Source organism: Taudactylus pleione, unplaced genomic scaffold, assembly GCF_031769625.1.
Source record: "Taudactylus pleione unplaced genomic scaffold, aTauple2 ptg000007l, whole genome shotgun sequence".
NCBI classification, from domain to species: Eukaryota; Metazoa; Chordata; class Amphibia; order Anura; family Myobatrachidae; genus Taudactylus; species Taudactylus pleione.
Window position 1 is genome coordinate 15,315,837 of NW_028284410.1, and position 22,890 is coordinate 15,338,726.

General features: G+C 40.3%; 1 protein-coding gene across 1 annotated transcript in view; it reads right to left on the reverse strand.

Moving 5' to 3' along the window:
* Positions 1-205: 205 nt before the first annotated feature.
* LOC148542913 (protein kinase C delta type-like) overlaps positions 206-22,890 on the reverse strand; it is a 108,068-nt gene continuing 85,383 nt past the window's right edge. The window contains exon 8 of the mRNA XM_088460598.1: positions 206-313. Within this exon, the coding sequence (XP_088316724.1) occupies positions 206-313 (108 nt within the window). The remainder of the gene's footprint in view (positions 314-22,890) is intronic.

Genomic DNA, 22,890 nt, shown 5'->3' on the forward strand with positions numbered 1-22,890 from the left:
GTGTTATAATGTGGTCATATCCTTGCCAGGAATACAGTGCTTACAAAAGAAACTGACTGGAAGTATAAGGGCAGTTCAGCAGATTATATGGTATAATGATGATAACGTTTTGTTAATGTAGGATGCATGTGTATTCCTAGCTGCATTAGGACATGAGTATATACACTTTGCAAAAGGACTTAAACTTTGCAACCACTGGAAGAGATCAGGTTTTGTCTAATACTTTTTCATGCATCTTGCAAGTTGTGATTTCATAAACCACACATGGAAAAGAGATTTCCTGTGACATTGGAATACCTTCATCGTATTTCAGCTGTGAGTTGTAAGAGTAAAAGATCATGTTCTGTAGGCAAGAATTGTAGAAGTATCTACTACACCAATGTGACCCTAACATTTCTCCATTAAAGTTGATTAATAATGTATTTTTATTTTAATCTAAAGTCTAAATGAGTAATTCATGTAATAGTGATGATCGTGAAGTGCCTTCAGGAATTCAGGAATGGTCGGGCAAAGACAAGTCACAACCATCTTGTTCTGCAAATCCATGCACTCAGCCCAAAAAACTAACTGTGATAACTACAGTACCTCCCCTAAAATGACTGCTGATTTGCAGAGCTGTATCCACCTTTCATCCATAACATTGTCTGACTTAGGGGTCTATTTATCAAGCAGTGAAAAGTGTGGAGTAGTGGACCATTGGAGAAATTGCCCATAGCAACCAATCAGCTCCTACCTATTATTTTATAGTCTGTACTTGATAGATGCTACTTCAAAGCTGATTGGTAGCTATGGGCAACTTCTCCACTGGTTCCTTTCTCCACACATTTCACTGCTTGATAAATAGACCCCTAAATGTTCTCTGGGAAGAGTGGAAAAGAAAACTGCTTCACAAGTCAGTTGGCTAGGGAAGGGACAGCACACCTTCATGTACAGTGGCTCATTTTCTGATGTAACTGCTGCACCCTGGGAATCCTCTGCAGGACTATAGTGAGGCTAAACATTTTGTTTTCTCTACTCTGTTTGCCCCTTCTTAGTATTTTCCCTACCATGATACTTTTTTTGTGGCTTCAAAATGCACTAAAACATCCTGTTGACCAATAGTCTTGCATCTAAGGATTCTAGGCTGAAGATTCTTCAGTTGGGAGAAGCAGGGACAAGACCCATGTGCTTCCCATGGCCTACTGTCATTTGTGCTGTAACAGTACAGGCAATACTAATAAATGGCCACAAGATGTCCTTACAGGAAAAATAACCACATTGTATGTGACACACAGCGCATACTGTCATTTAGTACATAAAAGTTTTTTCAAAACACCATATTCAGTCCACACCCATTTGTGGTCTCTTTAAATAACTGATGGCCATGGGCCCTGTTTTAAGTCCCTCTCATTCATTCAGGAGACTTTGCATGTGACTTTTAACTGGTAGAGTATATTGAGTGATACTTGCATGTTAATCATAAGTAAGGTTGCTCTTTATTATAAATGGAGTTGGAGCTGGCTGTATAGTATATTTTATTAACTGTATATTGTGAGCTGGATACTTGCTGTATAAATCCTACCAACAAAAAGTGATGTATTAGCAGTGCACTAAAATGATATACCACTCATGCATTATGCTCTGCTTCTAAATTAGCAATGCACAACTCATCCCTGCATGCATGATACAGTGACAAGTACATCATGTACAGATTGCATAAGCCTGTATATTAGTATATTGGTACGTGTGTTAACTTAGAGCTTGGTAGTATTGGTACTGTAGTTACATATTACTTACATTTAAAGGTTTAGAAGGAAACAGAATTTGGTATAGATACCATTGCTTTCATTCAGACCCTTGTTAATTTACACACTTAAAACAGACATGTCAGATATCCAGGGATTTATTCTCAATTTAACTCCCTGTCACTATATTTTCATCACCGATCTCCCTGACTTGAACATTTCATTTGAAGGCCAAAATATATATATATATATATATATATATATATATATATATATATAGGAGCAGCTCTTATAACATTGCACAATTGTGCCTATCTGACCACTGTGTGTGAACACAGCTGCACTCTCTTCTTCCATATTGTTGAGGTGAGTATGTACAGACACTTTGCATAACTATATACGAGATTGCTGGCCGACATTAGAAAGTTTATCCTGGCAAAATAAAAGTCGACCATCAGTCCTTATGTACTAAGACTTTTGGTTAAACCCCTTAATTACGACTTTTTATATTTTCTTATAAAACACTATTTCTAGAAACACTTTAATTGCATGTGGGTGCAATATAAGACCTTTCCCAAACTCTGCAAGGAATGCTCTGTCCACTTACCCTTCCTCATAAGAGGCATCATATTTTTGTTTATCCACAATAACAAACTATTTTCAAAAATGAACAAAAGGCATACTGTATCCCAAATGCAGATATATCTGTCCAGTGAGTGTAAGCACATGAGCAAAACATGGTATGTGTGGTATTTCCCCTAATGGCAAGGATGCAGTGTCATTAATGCCATTGTCTGGAAGACAATCTGTGCTCAATTTTGTAATTTATGTACATAAGAATTGCATTAGCTGTAAGTGATTATTAGTCCTAGCTGAGTAAATATAGGATGGCATGGCAATGCTTCACTTCTCTGTTGGCAGGGCTGGCTAGCAAGTTTTATCCTGGGTGAAATTACACAGCACTGGCCCATGAATAGCAATCTATCCTTAAAAGGTGGGTATTGGTATAATACGTATTTATCGGAATAAAAGTGTCTCTCTTTATTAATGTTGCTTATTATAAATGATATATCTTACTTAGTGAAAATAAATGATGCAATAAATATATGTATAAGCTAGTATTTTGGACCCATCATTGGCCAGGTTGCTAGCGTTATGCGGTGTCCCCGTAAACTTCAAGACTTTGATATTTTGAAGTACCTCCTTCATTTGTTTTGAATCCTTGTTTATTAACATTTTAGTGCTTCTGTAATAATATATAATGATATATACATTATCAGCATCACAATTACCGTCTGAGGATCCAAGCTTATTTACAGCCTGATAGCAATGTCTGAAATCTGTAAAATCTGTGCAGCCACTAAAAAACTGAAAAGCATCTGAAAAATATATATTTTTGTGGAATCATATCAGTCCCACATACCTGGCGCAGAAATGATGAGGATGAGAGACTGGCTTAAGCTGAAGTAAGAGCTATTTTGGGCTTAATTTAGACTTTGAAGTAAAATGGTGTTTACCATAATTATGCCGGTTTTAATTTTTCACTATAATAACTCTACCCATTTTACATGTGTTTACAAAAAAGGTCTCCATCTGAATTTTTTAACAATTTATTTTAGGTTGTGGACAGGAAGCCTTATATATATTATTCAGTTTAGTGGATAAATTCCTGGTTCAATATGATGAATTATATATATATTTATACTAAGTTAGAGATAGAACCTTTTTGGAATTTGTATTCATATATTCCAACACGAATATTATTTTATACTTGATATAAGGGTTCAACTGTTATGTAAAATTAAGTAAATTCAAGGCGAAATCCTGTTGTCTAGAACCGTTGTTTGAGATATAGGGCTACCATTTTAGCTTTTTTTTATTTTTATTGTATTAAATTATTTACATTTGTTGTTGTATATTATGAAAGGAGAAGTAGCATGGTTATCTCCCATGATACCATCTCTCTACAACAGAATATTTGATATGAGCTATAGTGTTTTGTTTATTTATTATTTTAGCCTGATCTAATTGATCTGGGACTTATTTTATATAAAGTAACATATAGGGCTATTTACTCTATCTTTTCGATCTATATAGAGTACACCTACGCCAGACACTAGAGCCCTAATGTCCCCCCCTACAGGGAATTGTTGGGTAATGTTGCCAGAAATAGCTGCGGTCCAGTGCTGGAACACAGCCTGACATCTTCCTGACACTGGAGCTCGATCTCCCCGTCAGCGGGGAAATGCCGGGAAGTTCCGCCGGAAATGTCTGCATTCCAGGAGTTGGAACACAATGCCGATAGATGCAGGTAAGGGCTTATTTTTCTACTTTTACCCTCCACATTTGTTTGTAGAGGCCACATAGTAGACTTGGGGCTTGTTTTAAACACGGGCTAGACTATGAGGCATCAAGTCTGAAGTTGATTTCAGTAAACTGTGTATGCTCCGCCTCTACCAATGACAGTCTCCCTGCGGGTAACTAAGAGACACACTGTGACTAACCTTGATAAAGACCCTTAGGGTCCAAATGCGTTGGTTTGTGTGTGTTTACTTCTATGGATTTATGATTGGTGATTACACTGAAGCCCAGTTAAGGTACAGGCACATTTTTTTCTTATCCGGAAAATTAAAGAGTGTATAAGATGTGCTGTTACCTTGTACTGTCTGGACTCAGTAGCCATTGTTTCTTATGGAATAACACATTTTTTTTAATAAGAACTTTGGTGGACATCCATCTTTCCTTTTGCATCAATGAAAGATACCTTGATATGATTATATCACCTTCCTATACATGAGTACGGCACACATGTACATAAAGAAACCTTGATACATTTGATTATGTCTATTGCAGAGTGAGTGGGGTACGGCCCCTGTTATTCCTTTTTCCACTTCTCCATCTTGGCTGTGGGAAACTGAAAAGAACGGTGCACATATAGGGGAGAACTAATTGTCCATGATATATAACTCACACTCCACTAGCGAGTCCATTGTGTGGGATATAGAGGATCTTGTCATCTTATAAACTGCTGTGTGAACAAAACAGATCTACACATTGGTTGTTTTGTCATTTGTTTTTTCTTTCTATGATTCATATTACGGAGGAAACTGAGAACGCTAGCGAGGGATTGAAGAGGTATAACCTTGACTACGCCACACGTCCCAAGTTACCTCTCATCAAAAATTCCCCAGTGAACATTTTTCAAGAGTTGATCCATAAGATTAGCACTCTACTCTAGGTTCCAATTGTTCAACCATATTGTGTGAAAAATATATATGCTGTCATATAAAGCTTTAACTTGTGCACCTGAAAGGTTATAGTAATTACATGAGAAGGGAAAGGAGAGGCTTGTCTTCTGTATGGCGCACAAACAGAGGTTATTTTTTTATTTAAATAAAAAGTTTTAATCTTTATTAGATATATATTAAAAAAGGTTCCGATTCAGACCCGCTCGCTAGGATGCATTGGTACATAGCCAGTCGATATTTGCAATCTGCACATGCATATAAGATGCATGTGATGAAATGATCGCCCCTTGTGCACAGACTCCTTGCTAGAATGAGTGACAGGATGAGCCATTTGTGGGTGGTGACAGGGGTTGGTCAATGGAAACAGCGGTGTGGTGGTGCAAACGCAGGCATATTTGTGCGTCTGAACGCCGTTTCAGGGGCAGATATAATTAAGACATAGCGTCAGCCTACACATCACATGGCTAAATTAGACACAGCAGCACTCGCAGTGCTAGTGGTAGGGTATGGTCAGCCACAAGTGCTGCGTATGTGTCCAATGGTTCTCGATGTTACTGATAGTTTCATACACTTCCTGGAGATTACGTGTTTTACAAATGGAAAGTGGGCATCTTATGAAAGGCTGGTGGGTGTCTAAATACATATCGCGATCGCACGCCAAGACATACACGTGTGTGTGTATGTTCCTGAGGATGGGGCTGAGTCCCCGAAAACGTTAGATTCAACACTTATTTTTTCTGTTGTCTCCGAGTGCCGTTCATTCTGGGAGGTATATATATATATATTTAGATATATACTGTATATTCATATAATTTTCACAATTTTTTACTTTCTCTACACCACAACACTTTGTAGTTAATAATATGAGGACTCTATAATCTTCATAACATAAACCATTAATTTGACACCATATTATGGCACAAACTGTTAAGCGTATGACACTTTATCACCTAGACACATTTTTGTTTATATTTTTGAACACTTCTTTCACATATTTTCTCACCACATATATTGTGGACAATATCATCGCCATATATTGGAGATTTCTCAACCTCCATCATAATACACCATGTTATTAATTCTTACTTCACTAATTAACCTTAAGATTTCCTCTATTAAATTTGGTTGTAATTTATATAAAAAACATATTTATTCACATTTATTTTTATTATGTGAGATTATACATTTATTTTATTTATTTTATTATGTGAGATATCATTCACTAATCTAATTAACTAATTATTGGTCAATATTTTTTGAGTAATTTTTATATGTATATATTTTTTCAATCATATATATAATCCTTCTGGAAGTATATTATTATATCATTCTATTACTTTTCAGTACATACACTATATATTGAAATAATGTGCTAAGGATGTACATAATATATGGATGCACATTATTAATAACATACTAAATGATCAGTTAATGAAATGTTTATTTTTATTGAGATATTCCCCAGTCTAAATATTTGACAGGCTCTTATGACGTAGATCGTCACTTCAGAATCCCCCTTTCTTCATTAAATCCAGACCAGATAATGTGATTGACTGGATCTAATACATGTGACTCCAAAGACAGAAGATGTTTGGCCATTTAACTCAGATCCCTCTATAGGTCAGTCAGACCATGTGACTATAAGGGTTGGCTATGATAAGCTGTCCAGTATCAATATTAACTTGCTCCACGGCAATCTCGGGTTGCTTTGATAAAACCTGATTAGTGAAACGTACGTCGGAGGTGGGAGTAGTTTTACTACTCCGTTGTGTGTCTCTCACAAATGAGTGTATAATTTCAGTATTGTCTTACCTATTTCTATCTGTTCAGTAGTGCTGCCTGCATTCATAAACAGAAAGTCTATGCGCTGATGCAACTTGCAACACAGTAGCGCTACCCGGATTGAATGATACAAAGTTAATGTAATGATGCAACATGCAGTGTGTATGTCAGATATATTACTAGCCAATTTACATGATTCCATCTTAGATAAAATGTGCTATCCTGAGTTATATATAAGGATCTGCAATATTATCATACTGACACCAGTATATTAGGTTCTACTGTCAAATCATCAATTTATTCAGATAACTATACCTATGATTTTTGAACTGGTGCAATGTTTAAAACTCAAAGGAGTATGTGGACACTAACACACCAATAAGGTGCAATTAATTACCATTCAAGGTGTTATCCTACTGATAAGACAGAAGGTCTATATATTGATACACTTTTGCAATATAATAGCGCAGCTCTAATTGATTGGTACAAATCTTATGTTCTGTAGCAACGTGTAATGGGAATATCAGCTATATTATCAGCCACTTCACTTAACTTTATCCCTGATTCAATGAGTGTTTTTTAATCAGACAAAAGATTTGCAATATTACTATATTAACATGAATACAAGAGGTCAAATTAATAAACCATCGGTCTTATTTAGATCATTATACTTACAGCCTCTGACCTGACGCAACGCACAACATTCAGAGGATTATATGGACACCAACACCTCATTATGGTGCAGCTAACTATTTATCTATAAGATCAGTGTAGTCTTTGTTTAAATATTTACCATATTTTACTTTTGTATCAAAGTATACACTATAAACATGCCAATCCAATTTATTCCTTAATTACTTCACATATTATACCTAAAGTTCTAGGTGTGAACTGGAATAATAATACAGATTCAGGAGCTCATTCAGAGTCGGTAGTGAGCACTGAGCACTCACAACCGACTACATGTGGCCCCACAGCGCATGCGCACGATGGAGCCGGCTCCATCGTGCGCATGCGCGAGACCCGGCTAACGACGGGCACTCCGTCGTTAGGGGTCTCGTAGCAGACGGGGCAAGCTGTCGATGTTGAGTGACAGCTCGCCCCATTTGCTTGGTGGGCCGGGGGCGTGCCCGGCCAAACGGAGGCGTTCCAGTCGGAACGCTTGCCGTTTGGGGGCGGCCCCACTGACATCATTGCTGATGTCAGTGGGGAACGTCCTGCTCGAACAGAGCAGGAAGCTCCCTGGGGCTTACGAGTGGCTAGACCCTACCCAGGGCCTGGTCGTAAGCCCCGATGGTTGTGATGGTCTTGACCATCGCGACCATCACCCATGTCAGTTGTTAGAGCTGTGGGTGTAACGCTCAACAAGGAGGCGTGCGTTTAGGATGCAAGCGGCCGCCCTGATTCAGAGCGACCGCTTGCATCTAACGACCACCTCTGAATGAGGCCCTCACTCCATAGAAACATTTATGAGTGCAACTGAAAATTAGGGATCACCAATACAACAGTGACTCCTAGTGGTAATGAGCATGTCCATACAGACACATGATCTTGTTACCAATTTTCCAACACTGTTTATAATTAGGACACTGTTACCAGATAGATACTAGTGCATCACAATAAATATAAACAGTCTTCCCGCAATACAATCTTACAGTGTCTCAAATAGTTGCCCACTATATCTGTACCATCAGAGTTTAAAGCAGACATACATTAATTCTGTGGATTCAGGTATGACCAACCAATAAAATTTATTATAAGAGAATATAAATTGAGATCACATGACACCAACATTTATTTAATAGGTTTTTATTTTCATAACATGTTATCACTTTTATATTTCACTTCAGGAATTCGATTTTAAATTCATCAAATAAAGGTTATATTTTATACTTATCTTTAGTGCGCCCATCAAGAGGACATTTCTTTTCTTTTTTTGTTGTGATAGTGTTTCAACATTGTCCTCGGCAGCACCCCCAATCTACCATATAAATAATGACATGTAAGTAACTTTCAATTTGGGATTTATCTGACATATAAAAGCAATTTATGAACCAGTGCAGACGTTTTCCCAGACGCCTATGGACTTCTTACTGCATCCCGCTCCTCGCCGCTTTGCCGCTGCATCACCACCACGCAGTTGCCTCCTATGCACTCCTCCTGGGCCCCCCCCCTCCTTCTCTTCTTCTTCTTCCAGGTGCAGGGAGGAGGAGGAGCCCGGGATTTCCTGCAGTGGTCACCAACAGGAATCTGCCAGGGCTAGGAGGAAGAGGAGACCTGCACAGACCCCGTCACCCGACAGCGGCAGCTTTGCAAAGGGCAGCTCTTATCCCAAGAGCTGTCCTTTGCATAGGCGAAACTGGGGGGTGGTCCGGGGATGCACAGGACCACCCGTTAGCCCAGTTTGCGAACAGCCACTGCCCGTCCACCGCCGTCCAGGGCAGTGGCCAGCAGCCGCCCTGCACCCTCCCATACCCGCTGCCACAATCAAAGCTGAGCTCCAATCGGGCAGCTCTAGTCTATAGCTTCTGCGCAATGCGCATGTGCAGAAGCTTACCAAAAAAAAAAAGCAGCAGCTCTTCCCACAAGCAGCGGCGCAGCCAGATGACGGAGCAGCACTGAGCAGGTAAGTGCTAGCGGCAGCGACTGCAGGGAGGTGGGATGGGGGGGATTGGAGCCGGCTGCACAGGGGGTTTGGGGGGGGGGGAGGTTGGAGCTGACTGCACAGGGGGCTGGGTTGGAGCTGAATGTACAGAGGGCTGGGGGGGGATTGGAGCTGACTGCACAGGGGGCTGGTGTGTGTGTGATACTGTTTCTTGGGGAAAAAAATTGTAACACAATATCTGACATGCTAAAACTGTGGTCCTTTGTGATACTGATTGCATATGTTAGCACAAAACCCACAAATGGACTGCGCTGAGGATCGACAACCAATAATAAATGTTTACTTATGTTTGATTGATAGAATTAGCAATAGGCTACAAAAGGCTTCCTCAGTATCACTTATTTATTGCAATAAAATAATATTAAAGTACAACATTCAAACAGCATAATATATTCAAAATGTATCATCACATCAGGAACAGATAAAGTCTCTCATATATACACAATTGAATAATAAAATCAACAATTAAAAAAAAATAGAAACAAGGTCACTTTAAGAGAGATATAATCCTATAAGTATCCACTCGATGACTGCAAACTTGTAAAGATTGTATAACTTAGTGTTTCGTTGTTCACCCATATAATGGGAATAATCCACAAATGCAGGTTGATGCTCCCTCGTGTCCAGCAATAATAAAATGGGAAATACACAGTCACTAATCGCTCAAAGCCATTATTATTAGATGATTCGAGTGAAATGGATACAACACCTGGATGTGCCTTGATTATAATGCCCGTGAATATGGGCTACTGTTTAAGCGTATTGATCAGTGTGACAAAGGCCCTGATTCAGAGCCGGACGCTCTGACAGAGTGCTCGCTTTGAATCAGGGCCGTCCTTCCTAATTTTAGAGCGGCCTCCTGGCCGCTCATATAGCTGTGGGTGCGAGCGGCCAGGAAGATGGTCGCGATGGTCAAGACCATCGCGACCATCGGGCTTGCGATGAGACCATTGTGGTAGGGTCTCGTTGCCGCAAGCCCTGGAGTGCTTTTGGCTCTATCAGAGCCAAAAGCACTCCCACTGACATCACTTGTGATGTCAGTGGGGCCGGCCTCAGGCGGTAGGCGTTCCCATGGGAACACCTCCGTCTGGCCAGCCACCCCCCCGGCACTCCCACCAAAGGGGGTGTGCTGTCACTCACCATCAACAGCATGCCCCCTTTGTAGCGAGACCCATAGCGACGGCTTGCCATCGGAGCCGGGTCTGTCGTGCGCATGCGCACTGGGCCAACATCGACCCGCTCAGCGCTCGCGAGCGGGTCTGAATTAGGCCCAAAGTTACATCAGATAATTCCCTATTCACTTACTGAGTCCGGCAGTGTTTATGTTACCGCACGCAGAGCCAAATGCGGTCGCGGTTTAAGACAAGTCCCAGTCACCTTCGTATAGCCGGGAATGAAGCATGCACCTCCGTCTTCTACCGCAAACCCTGCTGCTGTGCGTGGCTTGCAGTCTCACCACAAATGGCTTGTCTCTGTCGACAGGTAGTTGGGGGCGTGGTGAACCAGCCTTGATATTGCTATAGTCTTTCTATAGGGCTGTAACCATATATGGACTGGGTGCTCAATAGCTGATAAGGCACAATACCCAATAAGATCCAAAATTTCCTGTGCTGTGATGTTCCAAAAATTGAAACAAAATGGTCTCTCCCTTATTGACTAGTTTCGCTCCACAACTGAGGGCTTTTTCAGGATCAATCAAGCAGTCCATTTGTGAGTTTTGTGGTATAGATATTTTTAGACCAGATGAGCTACTGGTCGATGGACTAGCAGCAGTGGATAAGATATTTTATTTATATTTACTTAGAGCGCCAGGACTTTTGGACTCCTCTGACTGATTGAGCCCAAGCCTCTCATTTTTTCCTAGTATATGTTATCATATATGTGATTAGTATCGGTGCGGTGACTGGCGGGATGTACACCACATGGTTAGTACATCCAGCCCTGTGTGTGGATATTCCCATCTATTATACTCATCTCCCCTGCCACCTACTCCCCCTTCCCCTCCTTCTGCTTGGCAGAGCTACTCTGAGAGGCCAGAACAACTGTGAAAACTGTACTGAATCTTTGGAGGCTTTGACAGTGTAAATACATTTTAGATGCTTTTTTAGCACTCCTGTCATCAGCTGAGTCTACAGTGTTAGGTCACTTAAAAAAAATGTTCTATATTATCAGTGTAACTCTTAATTCATTTTTTGCCGTGCCTCTGAGTTTTTTTATGAGGTCCCCACAAACAAGTCTATGTCACTTTGGTGCACCTTGTTTTTTTGCAACCTCTATATATCACCTTTGCTTTATTTGCAATGAGGGATCTTTGAAGAAATTGAGCCTCCTTAGGCAGGCAGTGTCTTGAGCCAGTATTCAGTATGCATATAAAATAACACGTGGTACGGTCCGTTACTTATAATCGAACAATCTACCAAAGAAATTAATATTGTCAAGGACAAAATTACAGCATTTGATGCCATCCACAAACTTTCTCTAGAGGCTGAGACCAGCACTAACTCGTATGATAAATTAAATAAATAACAACATAACTCCAGAAAACCTTTTTTTTTCGCCGACATCCTAGAAAGCATCATGACCAGAATCTTCTTGTGAATTTACGTCTTCAGCCAGTGAACCTGACATCACTCACAGATCAAAAAACGTGGATGGACCCCCTGGGGTCACTCAAACTTAGAGACTATTTCTCTAAATCAACCTCTATATCTGATACCAGGAAGTTGCTCCCCCCTAAATTGGCTATATTGCAACCCAGATTTACTTTTGATCCCCAATCTTTTAATCCAACCATCATGACTTTCATGCGGCTATTAGACCATAATGTTTATACTACACTTAAATCTTTAACACCTACCAGAAGTAATTTTTCTAAACAGGATTGGATCGCCTTGAACAACTAACAATAAAGAACTTATTTTCAGAACTGCGGATAAGGGAGGAGCTATAGTTATTCAGATTTGACTGACTATACTGATTAAATCGAGCTACAATTATTTGATCGTATTACATACCGTAAACTGGATTGTGACCCTACTCAACCGTTTATGCATTCACTCAGGAATACCCTTCAATATGCAGTTAGTGGTGGTTTGATTGATGAACAATTGATGACAGCACTTTTTCCACTCTATCCAGTGGTACCTGTACTTTATACAACATAAGACACTTATTAAACCATCGGGCCGCCCTATTATTGCGGCCACAAAATCACTGTTTCAACCTATAGCTGTCTATGTTGATTGTTTATTACAACCATGCATACATGATCATGCTAACATTCTTCTCGATACCTCTACACTATTGAGACAACTCCAAGACTTACCTATATTAGAAGGAGAAGTATGGCTTTGCAGCATTGATGTTACGAGTCTATACACTGTTATCCGGCACGATGCGGGGTTACAGGCCATTAGGAGATTTCTTACTGATCACCCCTTGTATGATGGCCCTAACATCAAATTTGTTATTGAGTTGCTTTCCATCATTCTTATTAATAATTACTTTATATTTAATGGTCAATACTATTTCCAGTGCGTTGGCTGTGCGATGGGGTCCAGTGTGGCCCCATCGCACAGCCAACGACTATATTAATGCATCATGTTTGACGTAGAGAGATATATTTTTTCTGGATCATAATATCTTTAAAAACATTATTTACTTCAAACGTTACATTGATGATCTTTTCATCATATGGGGTGGCAGTAAACAGGCATTTGAGACTGTAATTGAGATACACAACAGCATGAATCATCCGGTTAAATTTACTTACACTATCAGTAGTGAAGTAGTTAATTTTCTTGATGTACAAATTAGGCTTAATGAGGGACGTTTAATTACCTCCATGTACACCAAACCGACGGATCGTAATAACTTACTGTATATGTCCAGTTTCCATCCTAAGCCTTTGAAGATGGGTCTCCCGTACTCACAGTTTCTGCGTATATGGAGGATTAATTCTGATTTAGCTACAGCAGAACAGCAAATGGACATGATGCTATTGAAATTCCTTGATAGGGGTTATGTTCTTAAATATCTTAATAATGCTAAATTTAAAGCCCTCAATGTGGACCGTAATACAGCATTGGCACGTAGAAGTAACAAAAGTCCAACCACAGTATTACCGTGGGTATCCCATTTTAATCCAGCTAGTACTAACATCAATCATATTGGTAAAAAACTATGGCCAATTGTTCAAAGTGACCCTGATTTAAAGATGGATAATGTCAGGCTGTTACCCAGTTATAAACGAGGTCGGAACCTTCAAGATCACCTTGTTATAACAGATATTGCTGACTATAAAAAAGGGTACTATTAGTAATTTCTTAATGGCCAAGAAGGGATGTATCAGCTGTTCCTGTACAACTTGAGGTTTTATGCTACCTGCTGACTACTTTTATCACCCACATTCAGGCAAACAATATAGCATCAAACACCGACTTACTTGTAATACCAGGTACACAGTGTACCAATTTATTTGCCCTTGTGGTTTATCCTACATTGGCAAAACTGAACGCCCCTTTAAAGAACGGATGGCGGCACATCAATCCGCCATACGTGCTGCATTGGTCTCTGGCAATAGTGACCAACCTGTTGCACGACATTTTAGTAGTGTCCCCCATATGCTATCAACACTCAGGTATAGAATGATAGACCATGTCCCTTTTTCATCTAGGGGTGGTAATAGGGGTTTGAAACTACTACAGCTTGAAACCAAATGGATATATCAATTGGGTACCCTTGTTCCCAAGGGCCTTAATGAACATTTAGGTTTGAATAATTTTCTTTAATTGGTCATTTACTCCTATCTGAACTATGCACCTACCGCCTATATTGTCTCTAGTGGGTGTTTCTTAGATGATTAAGTTTACTATCCTAATTAATGTTTACATTATTTCTTATGATGCTTTATTGTAAGGTTCAACATCCATTTATATACTAGTATTCTCATTATCTCAGTCGATATGCACAATATGATTAATTATTGCAGAACTTATTTGCATATGCCTAGTATAGTATTTTCTAAAAAAGTTGTTTAAATATCTAATATCTGAAGTGTGTTACTAAGATGATAGGTTTTTATTAGTTATATGTTATGCTTTAGGATGTCCTGTAAATGTGTATCTGTATTATTATGCGGACCCATGAAATATTTTATCTGTTTTTCATAGTTATACTCTGTTGCCTTGGTGATGGGCTGTCACTGATGACACATCGCACAGTGTGATTACATCATCATAACGCTGCCGAGCAGGGTGAGCAGTCCCAACCCTGGAGATGGCGTCCACGTGGTGCAGTGAACTAATATAAGGTATGGTTTTGTTTATTGTATCCCTTAGCCTGATGACGGTGCCTGTTGAGCACTGAAACGTTGCTGTATTTTCTGTCTCCATTAAATGATTTTGCAGTCATGACCTGAGTGCCGCACCTTTGGACTATTTACACATTTGCACTGTGCGGGCACTGGGGCAAGTATTTCTCTGTGTATACACATACACACACACACACACACACACACACACACACAATCAGGGTCGTTTCTAGTGGCTAGGGCTCCCAGTGCAAATAGTCAAAATGCCTTCCTCCTCTCTAACAAGTGTAAGATAGTAAGTTTGCCCGCACCCTGAAAAGGGGGTGTTGACTCATGATAAGGAGCGTAGCCTCAAATTAAATGACTACATTATGAATAAATGACATTAACATAACCATGGGATTAGGCACAACCAACTGCTGTTTTCCTGTTTCCTTTTCTACGGCACACTATTAGGCCCCCCACTGAAGAAACATATTGCTCCTCCACAGAGGAAATAACATTGTTCCCCCACAGAGGAAACTGTTGACAGCTCTGCTGAGCTGTCCCTCATCAGTTGGCCGCTGGGGCTGAGCAGTCAGAGCTGCAGCAGGTAGGCAGGCGGACAAGAGTGCAGGCAGACAGGTGGCGCGACGTGTCATCTTAGGTCACGCACGTCGCGTCTCTATAGCTCACAGCCGGGCACACTGCTGAGCCTCCAAGAAGAGCCCAGCACTGCTAGAGTAGTACTGGCCACAGAACACTAGTGTGGAGGTTTGAGCCGTGCAATCGCAAGGGCTGCGGCCCTGTATACAGTGTGTGTATATATACATATATATATATATATATACAGTCAGGTGCTTCAGAACTCATTGGACGGCACTTTACAGTGCAGATAGACAATGACCCGAAGCATACTGCAAAAGCAACCAAAGAGTTTTTTAAGGCTAAAAAGTGGAATGTTATGCAATGGCCAAGTCAATCCCCTGACTTGAATCCGATTGAGCATGCATTTCACTTGATGAAGACAAAACTGAAGGGAGAATGCCCCAAGAACAAGCAGGAACTGAATACATTTGCAGTAGAGGCCTGGCAGAGCATCACCAGGGATGAAACCCAGCGTCAGGTGATGTCTATGCGTTCCAGACTTCAGGCTGTAATTGCCTGCAAAGGATTTGCAGCAAAGTATTAAAAAGTGAAAGTTAGATTTAGGATTGTTTAGTTTGTCCCATTACTTTTGGCCCCTTAAAAAGTGGGAGGCACATATAGAAACCGTTGTAATTCCTACACCGTTCACCTGATTTGGATGTAATTACCCTCAAATTAAATCTGAAAGTCTGCAGTTGAAGCACATCTTGTTTGTTTCATTTCAAAGCCATTGTGGTGGTGAATAGAGGTCAAAATATGAAAATTCTGTCAATGTGCCAATATTTATGCACCTGACTGTATATATATCTTATACATCTCAAGCTTTTTCACTAAGAAATGGGCTCAGTACCATTTATCTATCTATGATTGCAATCCAATTCTATATCATTTCTATATTTTTGTATTTTTATCTTGATTCTCTATTGTCTTATTTTATTTGTATATGTTAAGTGTTGATATATTTGCTATATATGTATTAAATTTTACAATCTATTTTAAGCTTCCTGTTTATTAACAGATAGCAAACCTTCTATATATTTTATATCCACGTATTGTATATTTATAGTGCTAAGCGCAGTATACTTTGTTTTTTTCTATTCCATTTTCAGCAGAGACTGTGGTCTCTAGGGCCCTCATTCAGAGCCGGACGCTCTGAGGTGTATAGAGGATGTCCGAACCCAGCAATTATTTATATGTGATTGTCCAGATTAGCTCATACCTGATAGCTGTTCATATGTGCCCCTGCAGCTCTGTACTGACCTGGTTATTGTTTTCTGACTTGATTCTCTGGCTATATCATTATCTCTTTGCCAGCAAGTGTACCAGACCTTTGAATTCCAGTAAGACCACACTTCTGCTTAAACCCTTTGTACTGCTTCTGCCCACAAGTGTAAGAGACTTTTGGCCAGCATACTGTAAGATGATACTTTTGCTAGACTCTTTGTCATTACATTGGCCACAAAGTGTACCAGACCCATGGACAGAGTTTATACCATACTAACATCATTGTTTTGTGTAATAACACATTAGCGTGAACAACTTCTTATGGGGCCAACTATTACCAGAGAAAACAACATTAAAGATTTCAACAATGCATTCCATTCATTGTCATTTTATTTAACAGCTGAAACAGTGATTTACAAGAAAATCAGAGCTAATTACATGACCTGAGACAGAGTCTAACTACACTAAATTTTGCAAATGATGTATTTTCAGAGCTTGTTGAATTAGAAAATTAGTAGGTCCTTGTGCTGGTGTATGAGGACTGCTTTCCACTTTGGTGCTGAATAGAACAGAATAGATACAAAGTCTGCCAATTAACGGTTGTAAGCCATGATAACAGTGTTCTTAATTTCAAAGGAGAACATAATCCAACATTGGATAATCTATTAAATTGTTAATTATATGATGGTTCTACCATTACCCGTTTTCTTTGTTATTTCTTTTTTTTGTTGTTGTTTTCTTTGTTTTTATATTTTTAATTTTATTTTTTTTAGCTTTTATTTTCTGTTTTATTCTAATTGTTTTTGATTTGTTATTAATGTTTTATTAAAATTAATTGACAATTCTGATGTATAAACTTATAAATACATGAAGAGGAAAGGAATCAACTTAACTGTGGGTGCACTCAAAACTCATATAATAAAATATTTAAATTTTTATTAAGTATATTAAAAACTACACGGGCTACTCTATTATGTTGATGCTGTTTATTGCACCAGTGTTATGTTTTATTTACACGATTACTTGTATGCCCTTCAAATAGGGCTTCAAAAAGCGAAATATTTAAAATAAATTTTATTAAACAAAATAATAACGTGATAGAAAAAGAAATGTATTACGTGAAAAAGTAAATAGATTTAAAAAACAGGTTGTGTGCTGTCTTTATTTGTCAGTATATTGTATTACATGATGTGTGTTCAAGTCCCTGCAAAGTCACATGAGACTTAAGTAATATAAAAGAATTACTCCAATTAAATATAAATATTATTCTGCTGAATTTATTCCAAAATGAAGAAGCCTGGATAATATAAGGGCTACTAAATATTATTAAGCCCTACTTAATAAAAATTTAAATATTTTATTATATGAGTTTTGAGTGCACCCACAGTTAAGTTGATTCCTTTCCTCTTCATGTATTTATAAGTTTAACTATTTTGAATCAATGGGTGGCACCTATCTATATCTATTATGTATGGTCTAATAAAGTAGTAGGACCATATATATAGATATAGAAACACTCTTTATCTATCTATATATCCAGGGGCAGATTGGGATCGAAAACCAGCCCGGGAAATTTCCGGTAGCAGCCCTAATGGGGGCGTGTCTGTTGAGGGGGCGGGGTCTGTGGAGGGGGGCCATGTGTATGTGTGTGTATGTATATGTGTATATATATATATTAGGGGTGAGCGGGTTCGGTTTTACTCGGATTTACTCGGATCTTTTTATTGGCTATCGCCTATCATGTGTTTTGGATAGCCAATATAATCAATCCGAATTTGCGGTAAAGTGGCGATAAGAACCGAGTAAATCCGAGTAAAACCGAGCCTGCACATCCCTAATATATATATATATATATATATATACCAAATGGCTGGGCGGCACTGGACGTGTGTGTGTATTTATATGTATATATATGTATGTATGTATGTATATATATATATATAGTCATATATATAGATATATATATATTTTTTTATATAGTATATAATAGCTTAGCTGTTGTGGCAAGAAAAGTAGTATGTGTTTATATATATATATATATATATATATATATATATTAGGGGTGAGCGGGTTCGGATTTCTGAAATCCGAACCCCCCCGAGCCCCCCCGATCCGAGTCAGATCCGAGTCAGGCTCGACTTTTCCCGCCTGACTCGGATCTGAAATCGAGGCAAAACGTCATCATCCCGCCTTCCGAGTCTCGCGGGTTTTGGAACCTATATAAGGTACCCGCGTCGGCGCCATTTTCTCACTCGGCTGTGGACTGTGAAGAGGGAGGGTGGGAGTTAGGGCTGGCTGGGCTGTGTAGTGTAGTGTAGTGCAGAGTAGTGTTGTGCTGTGCTGTGCTGCGCTGTGCTGCTGTTGTCCACTACTTCAAAGTCCATAGGGGCTGGCTGTGTTGTGCTGTGCTGCTGTTGTTAATAGGGACTGTGTCCACTACTTCAAAGTCCATAGGGGCTGGCTGGACTGTGTTGTGCAGTCAGTTCTCCATAGGGGCTGTGTCCACTCCAAAGTCCTGTGCAGTGTCCCAGTCCTAAAGGGGTGCTGTAGTGTTGTCCAGGGGGTGCTCTGTCCATCAGGGGTGCTCCCCCCAAGTGCTAAAAAAATTATATTTTTTGTGTGTTTGTGAATTGAAGCCGCACGTGCATCAACAAAGTAGTGCCAAGCGTGCGCCTGTGTCATAAGTAAAGGGCCGGCTGGCTTGACCGTTAAAGGGTGCTGTAACCCCTAAAGTACACTCCAGTCCAAACCAAAAAAAAAATTATTTTCTGTGTTTGTGAATTGTGTGCGCAGTAGCCGCACGTGCATCAACAAAGTAGTGCCAAGCGTGCGCCTGTGTCATAAGTAAAGGGCCGGCTGGCTTGACCGTTAAAGGGTGCTGTAACCCCCAAAGTACACTTCAGTCCAAACCAAAAAAAAAATTATGTTCTGTTTGTGAATTGTGTGCGCAGTAGCCGCACGTGCATCAGCAAAGTAGTGCCAAGCGTGCGCCTGTGTCATAACTAGGGGTGTGCACCGGCCACTTTTCGTGTTTTGTGTTTTGGTTTTGGATCTGGATCTTTCTTCGTGTTTTGGATCTGGATTGGTTTTGCCAAAACCACCCTTCCGTGTTTTGGGTTCTGGGTTTTGTGTTTTGGATCTGTATTTTTTTGAAAAAAAGCATAAAAACAGCTAAAATCACAGAATTTGTAGGTTTTTCTGCTCCTATGCTATTATTAACCTCAATAACCTTAATTTCCACTCATTTCCAGTCTATTCTGAATACCTCACACCTCACAATAGTGTTTTTATGTCCAAAAGGTTGCACCGAGGTAGCTGGATGACTATGCTAAGCGACACGAGTGGGCGGCACAAACACGTGACCCATCTAGGCGTGAAACTGCAGTGGCAGACAGGATGGCATTGAAAAACTAGGCCCCAAACTGTACATAATGCAAAGAAAAAAAAGAGGTGCAAGATGGAATTGTCCTTGGGCCCTCCCACCCACCCTTATGTTGTATAAACAGGACATGCACACTTTAACAAACCAATCATTTCAGCGCCAGGGTCTGCCACACAACTGTGGCTGAAATGATTGGTTCGTTTGGGCCCCCACAAAACAAGCTGGCAATTAATCTGTCCCTGCACAAACTGGCTCTACGGAGGCAAGATGTCATCCTCATCCTCCTCATCCACCGATTCCTCACCCTCTTCAGTGTGTACATCCTCATCCTCACAGAGTATTAATTCGTCCCTGCTGGAACCACAGGTCCCTCTGTACGTTCTGGAGGCTGGTCTCCCTGGAAGAGTTGATAATTAATTTTATGAACATCATCTTCTCCACATTTTGTGGAAGCAACCTCCTACGCCTTTCGCTGACAAGGTTCCCGGCTGCACTAAACACTCTTTCGGAGTACACACTGGAGGGGGGGCAACTCAGGTAAAATAGAGCCAGTTTGTACAGGGACCTCCAAATTGCTTCTTTTTCCTGCCAGTACAGGTACGGACTGTCTGACATGCCTACTTGGATGCTGTCACCGATGTAATCCTTTAACAGACAGACGCACGCTTGTCGCTGCTGCTTTGAGGATTCAAGTGCGGCTACAGCCCACACAATTCACAAAGACAGAAAAAAAAAAAGAATATTTTTATTGTCTGTGGAGCACACTTTGAGGGTTACACCACCCTTTAACAGACAGACGCACGCTTGTCGCTGCTGCTTTGAGGATGCAAGTGGGGCTACAGCCCACACAATTCACAAAGACAGAAAAAAGAAGAAGAATATTTTTATTGTTTGTGTAGCACACTTTGAGGGTGTCACCACCCTTTAACAGACAGACGCACGCTTGTCGCTGCTGCTTTAAGGATGCAGGTGCGGCTACAGCCCACACATTTCACAAAGACCGAAAAAAAAAGAACAATATTTTAATTGTTTGTGTAGCACACTTTGAGGGTGTCACCACCCTTTAACAGACAGACGCACGCTTGTCGCTGCTGCTTTAAGGATGCAGGTGCGGCTACAGCCCACACAATTCACAAAGACAGAAAAAAGAAGAATATTTTTATTGTTTGTGTAGCACACTTTGAGGGTGTCACCACCCTTTAACAGACAGACGCACGCTTGTCGCTGCTGCTTTGAGGATGCAAGTGCGGCTACATCGCACACAAGTCACAAACACATTAAAAAAATAGTTTTTTATTTTTTGGAGCACTTTGAGAGTTACACCACCCTTTAACAGACAGACGCACGCTTGTCGCTGCTGCTTTAAGGATGCAGGTGCGGCTACAGCCCACACATTTCACAAAGACCGAAAAAAAAAGAACAATATTTTAATTGTTTGTGTAGCACACTTTGAGGGTGTCACCACCCTTTAACAGACAGACGCACGCTTGTCGCTGCTGCTTTAAGGATGCAGGTGCGGCTACAGCCCACACAATTCACAAAGACAGAAAAAAGAATATTTTTATTGTTTGTGTAGCACACTTTGAGGGTGTCACCACCCTTTAACAAACAGACGCACGCTTGTCGCTGCTGCTTTGAGGATGCAAGTGTGGCTACATCGCACACAAGTCACAAACACATTAAAAAAATCGTTTTTTATTTTTTGGAGCACTTTGAGAGTTACACCACCCTTTAACAGACAGACGCACGCTTGTTGCTGCTGCTTTAAGGATGCAGGTGCGGCTACAGCCCACACATTTCACAAAGACCGAAAAAAAAGAACAATATTTTAATTGTTTGTGTAGAACACTTTGAGGGTGTCACCACCCTTTAACAGACAGACGCACGCTTGTCGCTGCTGCTTTAAGGATGCAGGTGCGGCTACAGCCCACACAATTCACAAAGACAGAAAAAAGAAGAATATTTTTATTGTTTGTGTAGCACACTTTGAGGGTGTCACCACCCTTTAACAGACAGACGCACGCTTGTCGCTGCTGCTTTGAGGATGCAAGTGCGGCTACATCGCACACAAGTCACAAACACATTAAAAAATAGTTTTTTATTTTTTGGAGCACTTTGAGAGTTACACCACCCTTTAACAGACAGATGCACGCTTGTCGCTGCTGCTTTGAGGATGCAGGTGCGGCTACAGCCCACACATTTCACAGAGACCGAAAAAAAAAGAACAATATTTTAATTGTTTGTGTAGCACACTGTGAGGGTGTCACCACCCTTTAACAGACAGACGCACGCTTGTCGCTGCTGCTTTAAGGATGCAGGTGCGGCTACAGCCCACACAATTCACAAAGACAGAAAAAAGAAGAATATTTTTATTGTTTGTGTAGCACACTTTGAGGGTGTCACCACCCTTTAACAGACAGACGCACGCTTGTCGCTGCTGCTTTGAGGATGCAAGTGGGGCTACAGCCCACACAATTCACAAAGACAGAAAAAAGAAGAAGAATATTTTTATTGTTTGTGTAGCACACTTTGAGGGTGTCACCACCCTTTAACAGACAGACGCACGCTTGTCGCTGCTGCTTTAAGGATGCAGGTGCGGCTACAGCCCACACATTTCACAAAGACCGAAAAAAAAAGAACAATATTTTAATTGTTTGTGTAGCACACTTTGAGGGTGTCACCACCCTTTAACAGACAGACGCACGCTTGTCGCTGCTGCTTTAAGGATGCAGGTGCGGCTACAGCCCACACAATTCACAAAGACAGAAAAAAGAAGAATATTTTTATTGTTTGTGTAGCACACTTTGAGGGTGTCACCACCCTTTAACAGACAGACGCACGCTTGTCGCTGCTGCTTTGAGGATGCAAGTGCGGCTACATCGCACACAAGTCACAAACACATTAAAAAAATAGTTTTTTATTTTTTG